The 13,501-nt window shown below is 45.2% G+C and overlaps 1 protein-coding gene across 2 annotated transcripts in view; it reads left to right on the top strand.

Annotated features, from left to right (window-relative positions):
* The window catches only part of Jak1 (Janus kinase 1), a 75,306-nt gene that overhangs the window by 57,069 nt on the left and 4,736 nt on the right, over positions 1-13,501 (top strand). For both annotated transcript variants that reach the window (XM_013020598.1, XM_013020599.1), the window contains exons 13-21: positions 3,396-3,539; positions 4,204-4,291; positions 6,083-6,210; positions 6,796-6,931; positions 9,182-9,333; positions 10,744-10,894; positions 11,050-11,144; positions 12,406-12,598; positions 13,272-13,396. In XM_013020598.1, the coding sequence (XP_012876052.1) occupies positions 3,396-3,539; positions 4,204-4,291; positions 6,083-6,210; positions 6,796-6,931; positions 9,182-9,333; positions 10,744-10,894; positions 11,050-11,144; positions 12,406-12,598; positions 13,272-13,396 (1,212 nt within the window). The remainder of the gene's footprint in view (positions 1-3,395; positions 3,540-4,203; positions 4,292-6,082; positions 6,211-6,795; positions 6,932-9,181; positions 9,334-10,743; positions 10,895-11,049; positions 11,145-12,405; positions 12,599-13,271; positions 13,397-13,501) is intronic.

The following is a 13,501-nucleotide window of genomic DNA, read 5'->3' as shown; positions in this document are numbered from 1 at the left end:
CATTAGTTAGGTATAGTGTTACCTGTGTTGGAGAGACTGTCAATTGTGAGGGAGCACTGATGGAATAGCAGGAGTCAGCTTTCTAAGGAGACCTGGCCTGATGCTCTCACCACCCCACAATATGTGGTATAACATTTATAGATTTCAGTCTTGCTCTCTTAGGTGGGACTTCCAGAAGGAGCAGAGCTAGGGGAGCAAAGAATGTGAGATGGTAGAACAGTCACCTTGAGAAATGGATCCTCACAGTGGTTGAGACCAATTTCCCAGCCTTTGGAGGCTTTTGTCTATATAGCCGGACCAGAGTGTCCCTTGTAGCTTCCCTTAGGCCTTTGCTAGGGGTATTGAAGCTCAGGGACAATCCCACTCTATTCTTTATCCCCCTTTCCAGTCCCCTGGGACAGGAGCAAGACATGGCATCAAAGTGTAGATAGCATGTCGGTAGCCTGGAGAGAAGGAATCTTCAAGGACTCTGCAAGAGACTGTAATGCCTTGGAGGACCAGTTCTGGGCTCACTGATAGGGAGGACAAGGGAGAAGGGAAGCATAGGGTTTGTTTGTTGTTACCTTTGAAGTGAATCCACATTTTTTTCCCTGAAGGCCTATCATTACTGACCTCCATCCCTCTGATGGTGTCAGAGCTGTGTCCTTGAAAGTCACCAGAGCTGCAGTACTTCAAGCAGTCTCTTTTCTCTCTAGAACTTGAGAGGAAACTTGGGACCTGTGTTCTTTCCCTGATTCTGAGCCTGTAAGCTCATAACCACCGTCTTTCTCGCCTTCTGTATCTGTTTACCAACAGTGATGAGAATTTACACCCACTGGCTACAGTTGTTGCCCTCAGACTAGTTGAAGAGGCAAACTCATCTTTAGCATGTAATTCTCAAGACACAAATCCTGAGGTAGTTAAGTACAGCAGGGTGGAGGAACATCAAAGAGACCTAGTCTGGGGATCACAGAAATGGCTTCTTGAGGGACTGGACATCAGTGCTATGGAAAGAGGCTAGAGTGGACATTAGAGGCCTTTGTGGGTTGCTGTGGGATCCTGAGAGTGTGGGTCTATGACCTGCTCGCTGGAAAAGTCACCTTTCTGGGGAAGAGTAATGATTCTGAAAGCACATGGCTTTCACAGGATGTTCTGGGAATACAACTTCCCATAATTATTATGGATTTCTTTGTGATATAGCTTTAATAGTCACAAGACATTGCCAGAATCTAGAAGACAGTGTGGCTGTATATTCTGCTATGACAGACAAATGGTAACATTTGTGTAAATTAATATACCCAATTAATAGTCACGTGTGTTTCTGTGGGGAACAGACTGATTTCCTAGGTATCATTCAGTCCATTTTCTGTATTTAAATGCAGCCCTAGATTCATAGCCTTTGAATTATGTTTTGTGGGCCTAAGGTCAACAGCTTGATATTGCATTCATTTTATGTAAGTTTTTTCTGCTAGTATTGGGAATTGAATTCAGGGCCTTACACTTGCTAGGCTGGCACTCTACCTTTTGAGCCACTCTTCTAGCCCCTTTTTGCCTTAGTTGTTTTGGGGATGAGTTTCAGGCCTGGACTGCAATCTGTGTTTCCCTGTGTTGCTTGGAGTGACAGATGTATGCCACTACAACCAGCCATTGAGATGAAATACTACAAATTTTTATGCCCAGGCTGGCTTTAAACCACAGTCCCTTGATTTCTACCTCCCAAGTAGCTAGAATTACAGGATTGAGCCACAATGCCCAGCTACAAATTTCTCTCCTTTCTCTTTCCTCTACCCTTCTTCTTTCCTCTCTTTCCTCTGTCTCCTTCCTCTCTCTTCTCTCCTCTCCTCTCTCTTCTCTCCTCTCCTCTCTCTTCTCTCCTCTCTCCTCTCTCACCTTGGGGCCTAAGTGCTATCCCTGTGTTTTTTTTTTTGCTCAAGGCTAGTGCTCTGCCACCTGAGTTATACCTCAACTCCTGGCTTTTTTTTTTTTTTTTTCCTGTTTTGGATAACTGGGGATAAGAGTCTTCATGGACATTCCTGCCTAGGCTGGTATTGAATCATGATCTTCAGATTTTAGCCTCCTAAGTAACTAGGATTATAGGTGTAACCACTGGTGTCCAGTGTACACATCTCATTTGGTTTTCATATATTAAGAATTTAAGCCAGGCACTGGTGGCTCACACCTGTTATCCTAGCTACTCAGAAGACTGCAAGGCAAGCGCTCTACCACTGAGCCACCTTCCCAGCCCCTGAGGATCGAGGTTTAAAGCCAGCCCAGGCAGGAAAGTCCATGAGACTCTTACCTCCAATTAACTACCAGAAAGCTGGAAGTAGCACTGTGGTTCAAGGTGGTACAGTGCTAGCCTTGAGCAAAAAAAGCTCAGTAACAAAAAAGGATTTTAAAATCGGAAGTACTGAAGCTCAAATTGGAAGGGTCCTTAGAGGTAGATTGTTTTTTGCTAAGGGCTCTGCTGAATGGTTCATTTAATCCTCATGCCACTCTTTTTTTTTTTTTTTCTGAATCTACTTGTGATTATTTTCCCCACACATTCCTCCCTGTTCCCTTATCAACTTTGCTAGGAACCCTAGAGACAGGGCAAAACACTGGCATGCCACTCTTTTAGGGGGTATTACTGCCTTTCTCATGTGAGGGCCCAGCTTCTTAGCTCAGGGCTTGTGGGAAATGCTAGTATAATTTGTACCACTGCTTCTAGAGCTTTGCACGTGTGTCCTCATGCACATATACTGGAAAGATGGAGTAGAGGAGGAATGAATGGTTCCAGTGTGAGAGAAAATGACTGCTAGTCTGGAAGGCTTTCACACAGAACTCATGGGCCCAGCACATGGACTACTATCAAATATCATATCCCAGCGTCTGTATCAGGAACCTTTATTCAATTTTTAAAACAGCTCTTTGCAAAGTAGGTGCCATTATCCCCGTTTTCAGAGAGTGGGCAGAGACTGAGCATAATGAAGGAATATCACCAAGTTAATGCCCAGCAGGTAGTAGAGTACAGAGTTATAAATCTCTTCATTTTGTCCCCTGGGCTGAGAGTGAAAAAGCCATCTGGCAGGGTCCTCCCTAAGTCTTCGGTGGAGCCCCAGGGATAGGATGGGGTGGCTGGCTATTGATGTCATTGTTTTGAAGTTTTGTGGTAGGTCAGAATAGAGATTTGGCTTTAGGCTGGTCCTTGAGGTAAGAAGCAAGGGAAAGAAGGAGGTGAACTATTTCCAGGGCACCAGGAAATGACATAATTGTGTTTAGCCAATATACTTTCTGATCTTCCAGAGACAGGTTAATACTGGTTTGCCTTGGTCCCTATCCTATCCATATTCAGTGCTTCCATTAAGGATTCTGTCCTAGACTCAGCCATCACACAGTTACAGGAAGAGGTCACCACCTTCTGCTTCCTCCCTTAGGGTGAGCACCTTGGCAGGGGCACCAGGACACACATCTACTCCGGGACCCTGGTGGATTACAAGGATGATGAAGGGACTGCTGAGGAGAAGAGAATAAAAGTGATCCTCAAAGTCTTAGACCCTAGCCACAGGGACATTTCCCTGGTAAGTGTTCATCTGTTTGTGGAGCCAGGAGAGTGCAATGGACTGGGTAGAGCCTTGGCTTTCATTTTGCCCTTGTGGTTGTCACACTTGCCTTTCAGTCCATATCTATGTAAAATTAGTCAAGGAAGATTGAACATTAGGTTCAATGTCCTCTACCTTTCCTTATTACTCTCTCTCCTGCTAAAGGGCCATGCGGGATTTTGTGAAATCCTGGGGCAAGCCAAGTGTTCTCAGAATCTCCAGTGGAGTCTGGGGTTCCAATTCCAAAGTTTGGGAAATAAAGCAGAGAGGAACACAAAAAATGACTACCCAGGGTCCCATAGACTAATAGAATATATAGACTGCCTTGGCTTCCCTTTTATTCTAATATAGGACTAAGCATTGTTATTTCTAAAACGTAAAGAATGGGCAGGGTTAAGTATCTGATAGGAAAAGTGTCAGCTTGTCTCATCAATTTTGCTCTGCATCCTGTTGGATTTTTGGAAATCATTCCATCGCCATTGGTGTAGAGGTCAAGGTGTGGCTGTACCTTTGGACAGTCAAGGCCAGTGGAAGTATTTTCATGGCCAGGAGTGATGACAATGATAAGCTTTCAAGGGGTCCATTGATGTTCCCTTAGCAGTGGTGGCTGACCCTTGACCTGCCTTTTTCCCTTCTCTCATAGGCCTTCTTTGAGGCAGCCAGCATGATGAGACAGGTCTCCCACAAACACATTGTGTACCTCTATGGTGTGTGTGTCCGAGACGTGGAAAGTAAGTGTCCCTTCTTGAAGGGGATAGTGCTGTTGAAAACCCTTAATACCTTCATGCTGCACAAACTTGTTATCCTTTTTGCAATTGAAGAAAGTGAGCTACTCAGAATGTCTTTCGTATATATCAGTAGTGTCTGTGGAACTGTGTGTGTGTGTGTGTGTATGCTTGTCCTGGGGCTTGAACTCATGGCCTGGGCACTGTCCCTGAGATTTTTTTTTTGTTTTTTTTTTTTTTTTTGGGTCCGGTCGTGGGGCCTGAACTCTGGGCCTGGGCACTGTTCCTCAGCTCTTCAGCTCAAGGCTAGTGCTCTACCACCTGAGCCACAATGCCACTTCTGGCTTTTTTTCTTTTTGCTTATGTGGTGCTGAGGAATCGAACCCAGGGCCTCAGGCATGCAAGGCAAGCGCTCTACCACTGAGCCACCTTCCCAGCCCTGTCCCTGAGAATTTTTGCTCAAGGCTAATGCTCTATCACTTGAGCCATAGCTCCAACTTCTGGCTTTTTTTGGTGGCTAATGGGAGATAAAGAGTCTCACAGATTTTCCAGCCAGGCACCGGGGGCTCATGCCTGTAATCCTAGCTACTGAGGAGGCTGAGATCTGAGGATCACGGTTCAAAGCCAGCCCGGGCAGAGAAGTCCGAGAGACTCTTATCTCCAGTTAACCACTGGAAAATGGGAAGTGGTGCTGTGGATCAAGTGATAGAGGCTCGCCTTGAGCTGAAGAGCTAAGGGACAGAGTTCAAGCCCCATGACCAACAACAAAAAAAAAAAGTCACAGATTTTCCTTCTTGGGCTGGCTTTGAACTGTAATCCTCAAATCTCAGCCTCCTGAGTAGCTAGGATTATTGTGTAAGCCACCAGAGTCCAACTTTCTGTAATACTTCCTCTGGTCACTCTATGCTTCTTACTGTGCTACCAGAAAGTAAAATCAGCATGGCAGGAGAGAGGTACCCTGAACAATAGGGTTGCCTGTTGAGCAGATTGGCTGCTTGTAACAATGTGTAGGTTGTAACCTTTCTGGTGTCAAGTTGCTGACACCATTGCAGTTCACCTGTCTTTGGGCTGAAGCTGCTAGAAAAAGACCTTGGAGCCGTGCGCCGGTGGCTCACGACTGTAATCCTAGCTACTCAGGAGGCTGAGATCTGAGGATCGCGGTTCAAAGCCAGCCCTGGCAGGAGAGACCGTGAGACTCCTATCTCCAATAAAACCACCAGAAAACTGGAAGTGGCGCTGTAGCTCAAGTGGTAGAGCGCTCGCCTTGAGCTGAAGAGCTGAGGGACAGCGTCCAGGCCCAGAGTTCAAGCCCCATGACCGACAAAAAAAAAAAAAAGACCTTGGAACTCCTGCCATACATATGTGGAAGAAAAGGAATTTTTTAACCTCCAAGAACTTTGCTGTGAAATCTGTAGTGTAGACCATTCTTAGTGCTTATACACAAGTCTTGCTGCAAGGGAGATCTGCACAGTATGTGCTAAGAATAGTGGTGATGGAGGCTGGTCTCACAAGCTTTCCATGTCTCGCCACATTTAGCTCTCCTCAGACCTCTGGGAGGTGGAGGTATTGCTGTCTCCATATTTACAGATGAGGAACCTGAAGTTCAGAGAGGCTCAAATTAGAAGCAGAAGAGCTGCAGGGGTGAGCCCAGGCTGGTCGAACCCTGAAGCACTTTTCCATTTGTAGCTCTGAAAAGTATTTTTGGGCTGTGAAACTAAAAAGGGCTGTTAGAAGAGGACAAGGAAAGGACCCTTCCAGACAGACAGATGTCTGGTATCATTGTTTCTGTGCCTGCAGATATTATGGTAGAAGAATTTGTGGAGGGGGGGCCCCTGGATCTCTTCATGCACCGGAAAAGCGATGTCCTTACCACACCATGGAAGTTCAAAGTTGCTAAACAGCTGGCCAGCGCCCTGAGTTACTTGGTAAGAATGTTCTCACATCCACAATGTTTCTGACTAGAAACCAGAATGTCCTCAGAGGGGATGGCGGGAAGGAGGTGCTGGTCAGCATACCTCCAGGAGGTTCAGGTGTCAGGGCTCTGGTTCAACCACAAGTGTGCCTGGTGCTTAGTGAAAATGGTAATTGAGGGCTATTCTGTGTGCATGTTTATGAACCCTGGTTAGGGTTCCCTGGTCAGAGGGAAACAGTATAATTTCATAAAAGAGGATTGACTGTATTGTGGTGCATGGTAAGAGTGGGAACAGTGTAGAAGTTACTGAGTAAATAAGGGAAACTGGCAGTGTCCATGAGATTGGCCAAGAACCATAGGCTGTTTCTATATTTTAGATTCTGCTTGCTTAAAACCTCACAAATCCCTAAGCGTTATGCTCTGCTGTTATTCCTGTTCCACTGATGAGCCGGGGGCTGAGGGACAGTATAGAAGTATATGAGTCACACACATCATCAGTAGGAGGGCCAGGCTGTGAGTTCCACCTTCACTGGAGCAGGGAGAGATGATCTGAGGGGAGTACCTGAAAGAAGACGCATGGACCTTTTTTATTCTGCAGGAGGATAAAGACTTGGTTCATGGAAATGTGTGCACCAAAAATCTCCTTCTGGCCCGAGAGGGCATCGACAGTGAAATTGGCCCTTTCATCAAACTCAGCGACCCTGGCATCCCTGTCTCTGTGCTGTCCAGGCAAGGTATGTCCCCCAGCCATCACCTCTGTGTACTTAGGCATCTGGCCAGCGGTGTAAAGGGGCTGGGCTCCCTTGAGACAGTCAACACCCTGATACATGGTGCTATTGCTGTGTGGCAGGCAGGGCTACAATGCTGAGGGAGGGCAGCCCTGACAGCCCCGCCCATTCTGTCTGGTCCCAGTTGTATGTTGCCGTGATCAGGTAAGGGGGCCACAGGCTCCAGAGGTGGTCAAGAGATACATGTGGAGTCCTCCCCTGCTTTCTCCTGGGACTCCACTGTAGCTAATGAGTAGTTTGGAAGGCATCTTTATTAAGTGATGGTTGTGATTTCACATCCTCACTGTGAATTGTGTAATGTCAAGTTATAGGCTGTAAAGGAGAATGTAGGCCTGGGAGTCGAGATCAGAAAGCCACACTGCACAGGTTGTGCTCTTCCTCCTGGCCCAGTGGGCTACTTGAGGAGGACCACATACACCAGGGCCTGGTGCTGGTGACCTCTTACAGCCTCTGCTATCTTCAGTATTCAGTTTTCATCAATTCAGCATAATGAATTTTACTTAATAATTTAGTCAGAGTAGATTGAGTTTGGAAGGAAATAAACCTTATAAATGAGATCCCTGTCAGCTTTTCCTTGATAGGGGAATGGTACCTTTCATTTTCTGCATGCTGGTTGTCATGTGCCCATCAGCTAGTAGTCCTGAGGCAGAGAATACTGCTGAGTCTGTCAAGAGTCTTGTCTTTAGCAAGGGACACATAAACACACACACACACACACACACACACACGTGCGTGCGCACACACATATCCTATGACTCCAGTCTTCTCTGTCTCACACACACACACACACACACACACACGTGCGTGCGTACACACATATCCTATGACTCCAGTCTTCTCTGTCTCTGTTAGTCTGACACACACACACACACGTGTGTGCGCACACACATACCCTATGACTCCAGTCTTCTCTGTCTCTCACACACACACACACGTGCGCACACACATATCCTATGACTCCACAGTCTGTCTCTGTCAGTCTGACACACACACACACACACGTGCGTGCGCACACACATATCCTATGACTCCACAGTCTCTCTGTCAGTCTGACACACACACACACGCATGCACACACACACACACACACGAATCCACCATCAGAGAAGGCTGGGGACTCAGAGCTGTCTATGAAAGCCTGTTGCCCTCTCTGTGCTTTCCCACCATGAAATACACTAATGGCTTTCACCTGTAATCCTACCTACTCAGGAAGCTGAGGTCTGAGGATTGTAATTCAAAACCAGCCCCAGCAGGAAAGTCCATGAAACTCATCTCCAATTAGCCACCAGAAGTAGCACTGTGGCTTAAAGTGGTAGAACACCAGCCTTGAGCCAAAAGAGCTCTAGGAAAGTGCCTACTGTTCAAGCCCTGTGACTGATTAGCACCCCTCCCCCCAAAAAATGCTGTGGGGGGATTTGGAAGATAGAGACATCATCTAGTTGGTGGCAGTGGGAGATGTTTAGAACTTCTCTTGGCCTTTCTGGTCAGTGAAGGGGGCTATAGGAAAGGGGACAGAACAGGAAGGGTGGAAGAAGGCCTGGAAAATCAGGTGGGCCTTAATCTGAACGCTGGGCTCTGGAGCAACTCTTTTGCTTTGCTTCCCTTGGTAGCCAAGTTACTACTCTGTAGGGGTCACAGTATTGGTGGAGGATATTTCCAGTGGGCATGGCAGCGGTCTTTGCTAAGATTGTGAGCTGTGGTCTTAGAAGCCAAAACCAGTGGCCACAGAAGTTACCATGAGAAAAGGATATGTGATTTTCCCCATTCCTTCCCCATTCTTTCCCCCATGTTTGGAAATCAATATAAAATTAACCTAAGATTCCCATGTGCAGGATACAGACAGACAGTTGCCTGCCTTTGCAGACACTGGCCTCTTCTCCCTTGCTTTATTCGGTGAGCCATTGTTTACATTTTCCCCTAATCTACCCTGGTGTCCATGTGCTGGGATGCTCTGGTGTTTGTGAGGCCAGGGCTTCAGAAGGCAGGTGATCAGATTGCTTTATCAAAAGCATTGGAGTAAGCCTAGAGGCTGCCATTGATGGTTCTCTGTAGGACTTCATAGCCAGGTCTGTCTACATCTGGGAACCCTGATGGAAATAGTTTCTTTGGTTGCCTGCAACTCTGGGTGAATGGCATTCCTGTTTCATGGGTGATCCCAGAAGCAGATTTGTAAGTGTGCCTGTTGTCTTTCTCCAGAATGCATAGAGCGAATCCCATGGATTGCTCCTGAGTGTGTTGAAGACTCTAAGAACCTGAGTGTGGCTGCCGACAAGTGGAGCTTTGGAACCACACTGTGGGAAATCTGCTACAATGGCGAGATACCTTTGAAAGACAAGACCTTGATTGAGGTGAGCAACTGTTTCCAGGGTGTGAAGAAGATGAGACTTCCATGGACATCCTAGAAGTTTCCAGGAAGCTCACTGTGGGAAGAGGTGGGACTGGGCTACCGAGTAAGCCTGTAAAAGTAACTTAGTTTCCTGTCGTCTCTGACCACTATTAACACTTTCCCATATTGTCTTTCAGACTGTTTGTATCTATCCTTGTAAACAAAATTGGCATCATGCTAATTATAGTTATATGTTCTGAATTTTAAAATCTGTGAGTTAAAAAAAAATGGGATAAAAAGCCAGGTGCCGGGGCTCACTCCTATAATCCTAGCTACTCAGGAGGCTGAGATCTGAGGATTGCAGCCTGCCAGCCTGGACAGAAAAGTCCCTGTGAGACTCTTATCTCCAATTAATCAAAGAAAAAGAGGGAAGTGGTACTGTAGCTCAAAGTAGTAGAGTGCTAGACTTGAGTAAATGGAGCCCAGGGACAGCGCCCAAGCCCCAGGCCTGCCAAAAAAGAAAAAAAAGAAAAAAATGTGAATGCTTTCATAAGAGATTGAGCAAGACTTAATTGTTTTAAAAATAAATTTGAGTTAATTGGTCTTTTTTAACTATTACTTAACTAATTTATAGTAATTATATATACTAATATATATTGTATGTAATAGTTATTCAACTATATGTAATTATAAAATACTATATAATGTAGTATATATAATAGTTATATATTATATAATAATACATATAACTATATATTGTATATGTAACTGCGTATGAGTTGTATATATTATATACATATTTGGCATTTATGTTCTCAAATTTCCAATGTTCTATCTATTAGTCTTGGTGTATCTGATTTTTGAATCATTCACAAATTGGGTCTAAATGGGTTATAGCAGGTGAAGAACATGAAGATTGTAGGCATGTTGCCACACTGTATTCCCGAAAGGCTGTCTGACTTCATGGGACTGCATTGTTGGGACTGTTACATACTGCCCATCCTTCTTGAATCTAAACTACTCTAGTATCAGGACAGAGATTTCCTGCAGTGAAATAATGCCATTATAACCCATACAGAAAACTTACCTTTCAGCAGAGATGTTGGAAATTAAATGAGGTATTTTGAGTGTTCTGACCTGGTTCTAAAAGGTTTGGGGTTCCTTTGTCTGTCTGTCTGTCTGTTTTTTTGTCTTTCTGTCTTGCTTTCATTATGGGGCCTGAACTCTGAGCCTGGGCACTGTCCTCAGCTCTTTAGCTCAAGGCTAACTCTCTACCACTTGAGCCACAGCTCCACTTCTGGATTTTTCTGCTTATGTGATACTGAGGAATTGAACCAAGGGCCTCATGCTTGCAAGGCAAGCACTCTACCACTGAGCCACCTTCCCAGCCCTTGGGGTTCCTTTGTTTCTTATGTGTTCCTCTTCTTTACAGAAAGAGAGATTCTATGAAAGCCGTTGCAGGCCAGTGACACCATCCTGCAAGGAACTAGCTGACCTTATGACCCGCTGTATGAACTATGACCCCAATCAGAGACCCTTCTTCCGAGCCATCATGAGGGACATTAACAAGCTTGAAGAGCAGAGTAAGACACTGACCCATACCATCATAACCATGAACAGCCACAGCCATAGAACATTGGGCAGGGGGAGCGGGGGGAAAAGAGCAGAGCCTTCCTGAAAGTGGCAATCTTTGGGCATCACTTGCTTTTTTACCTTTTTTTCTTTTTTCTTTTGTTAGATCCAGACATTGTTTCAGAAAGACAACCAGCAACGGAGGTGGATCCCACCCATTTTGAAAAGCGCTTTCTGAAGAGGATCCGTGATTTGGGAGAGGCAAGTTACACTTGTGCTCTCTGTTGCTGATAATGGTATTCTCTGCTGACAGACTATGTCTGCATAGAAAGCTGTTTCCTGCTTCTTCCCATGCTGGGTCAGACTTTATAAGAGAACAATCTTACTGCATTTTAGAAGGAACACTTATTACACACCACTTAACACCTCCCCACCTGCTAGACCGTACATCTGCCTGAATGTATAACTGGATTCTCAGTGTATCTGTAGCCAGGATCCTTGTTCAGCCTCCGTAAGAGAGCCTTGATTTTTTTTTTTTTTTTTTGCCTGCCCTGGGGCTTGAACTCAGGGCCTCGGCACTGTCCCTGAGCCTCTTTGTGCTCAAGGATAGCACTCTACCACTTGAGCCACAGTGCCACTTCTGGCTTTTTTCTGAGTAGTTTTTTGGAGATAAGAGTCTCACAGACCAGGCTGTCTTCAAACCGTGGTCCTCCTATTTCAGCCTCCTGAGTAGCTAGTATTATAGGCATGAGCCACTGACACCTGGCTTGATTTTTTTTTTTTCCTATGGGACAGAAGTAATTAGGTATAGATATTATGTCAATAGAAAAAAATGTCTTAGGCTTTTTTTGAGAATAAATATCCTATGAGGCTCCTGAAACAAGGGCTGGATTTACTACAGAGCTTTTTTTTAGACCTCAAATAGGAGTTTCCAATAACTAATATGATCAGACATTTATATCTTGACACCAAGTTTCCATTTTTCAAATAACAGCACAATGATTGGCATGTCTTGGCGCCACAGTCTATCTGGGTCAGTATAGGCATTTTCACAAGCATAGCCCTTAGTCCTGACAGTATCCTCAAGGGTTTATTACTGCTTTATAGAAAAACATATTGAAGCCAGCTGAGATTTGGTGACTTGGTCACCTCACTGTTAAGTGGCTTAGCTAGAATGTGCAGATTCCTTTGCTGATGCCCTCTTCAGCTCCACTGTGGAGCTGGAGGAGCCTGTAGTATGGCCTCAGGGCAGTCAAAGAATGCCACAGTTCTATAAGACCAGAAGTAATCTACACTTCCTTGTGGGTTAACTGGTCACCTATTACTTGCCTTGTGAGGGTAGTGAGGCCAAGAGAAGAATAAGGCTGTGATGGGTGGATAGATTCCAGGCAAGAGCTTGCTTCCTGCAGTGCTATTAGCCTCTGGCCTTCAGAGGCACAACCATGTGAGCAAGACGTTCATTTTCTAGGTGTGCCTAGCTAGCTAGGCTGAGGCTTCTCTGATGATACGTATGTCTTTCCAGGGCCACTTTGGGAAGGTTGAGCTCTGCAGGTATGACCCTGAGGGGGACAATACAGGAGAGCAGGTGGCTGTCAAATCCCTGAAGCCTGAGAGTGGAGGTAACCACATAGCTGACCTGAAGAAGGAAATAGAAATCCTAAGGAACCTCTATCACGAGAACATTGTGAAGTACAAAGGAATCTGCACAGAAGACGGTATGTTGTCCAAAGTGGGATCTGGTTCAAAGACTAACTGGTCCTCTAGCTCACAGAGGCAGTGCTAGGCATGCAGTTCTTGGCTTCATCTAAGCCATCAGCTACTAGGAGCTGTCTGGACTTCCAGGTCTCTCACTGTCCTCACACAGTCAACTCTCTCAGCTCCCTTTCCCACTGAAGGGATGGTTCAGTTGTGTCTCTATTGTGGTCCGTATACACCGGCTGACCAGTACTCCACCATCCAAATATCCACACTGATATATATGGAAGTAACACCTATCCCAGGCCCCTTCCCCATGCTTCTGACCCAGTACTAGCCAGAGCATTTTGTTTTATATTTACTTAAATCTAGTTGGCAAGTAGTATTTGGTAGTAGTATTTACCAATAACTTGTTTATTTCTAAGGACAAGCTATTCATGTATGTCCTTTAAATGAGAGTGAAGGATATGCCTTATAATTTTAAAAGTTATCATTTCCTGGTGGTTTGTAAGAATTGGGGTTGTGTTACAAGCTAAGAACTTAAGAGCTGTCTTTCAGTGTGAGGGGTGTGTCGTTAGTTAGAGCTGCCTGGCTCACAGGGTAACGCCAAAACCATGTCAGGTCTTTTCTCTCACTCTTGGCTCTTGTGCTCTTTGATTTGGTAACCACTACTGATGGGTTTTTCCTAAATAGGAGGAAATGGCATCAAGCTCATTATGGAATTTCTGCCTTCGGGAAGCCTTAAGGAATATCTTCCAAAGAATAAGAACAAAATTAACCTCAAACAACAGCTGAAATATGCCGTTCAGATTTGTAAGGTAAAACACAGACACGCCAGGAATTAGGCAGTTTGCCTTGGATCATTGTGATTTGAAATTAGATAAGTGGGAGACTTCAGAATAATTTTTTGAGCATATTTTTTA

This window comes from Dipodomys ordii, unplaced genomic scaffold (genome assembly GCF_000151885.1).
Source record: "Dipodomys ordii isolate 6190 unplaced genomic scaffold, Dord_2.0 Scaffold51, whole genome shotgun sequence".
NCBI classification, from domain to species: Eukaryota; Metazoa; Chordata; class Mammalia; order Rodentia; family Heteromyidae; genus Dipodomys; species Dipodomys ordii.
The sequence above is the reverse complement of the archived record's forward strand: the minus strand, read 5'-3'. Positions and strand labels throughout refer to the sequence as shown.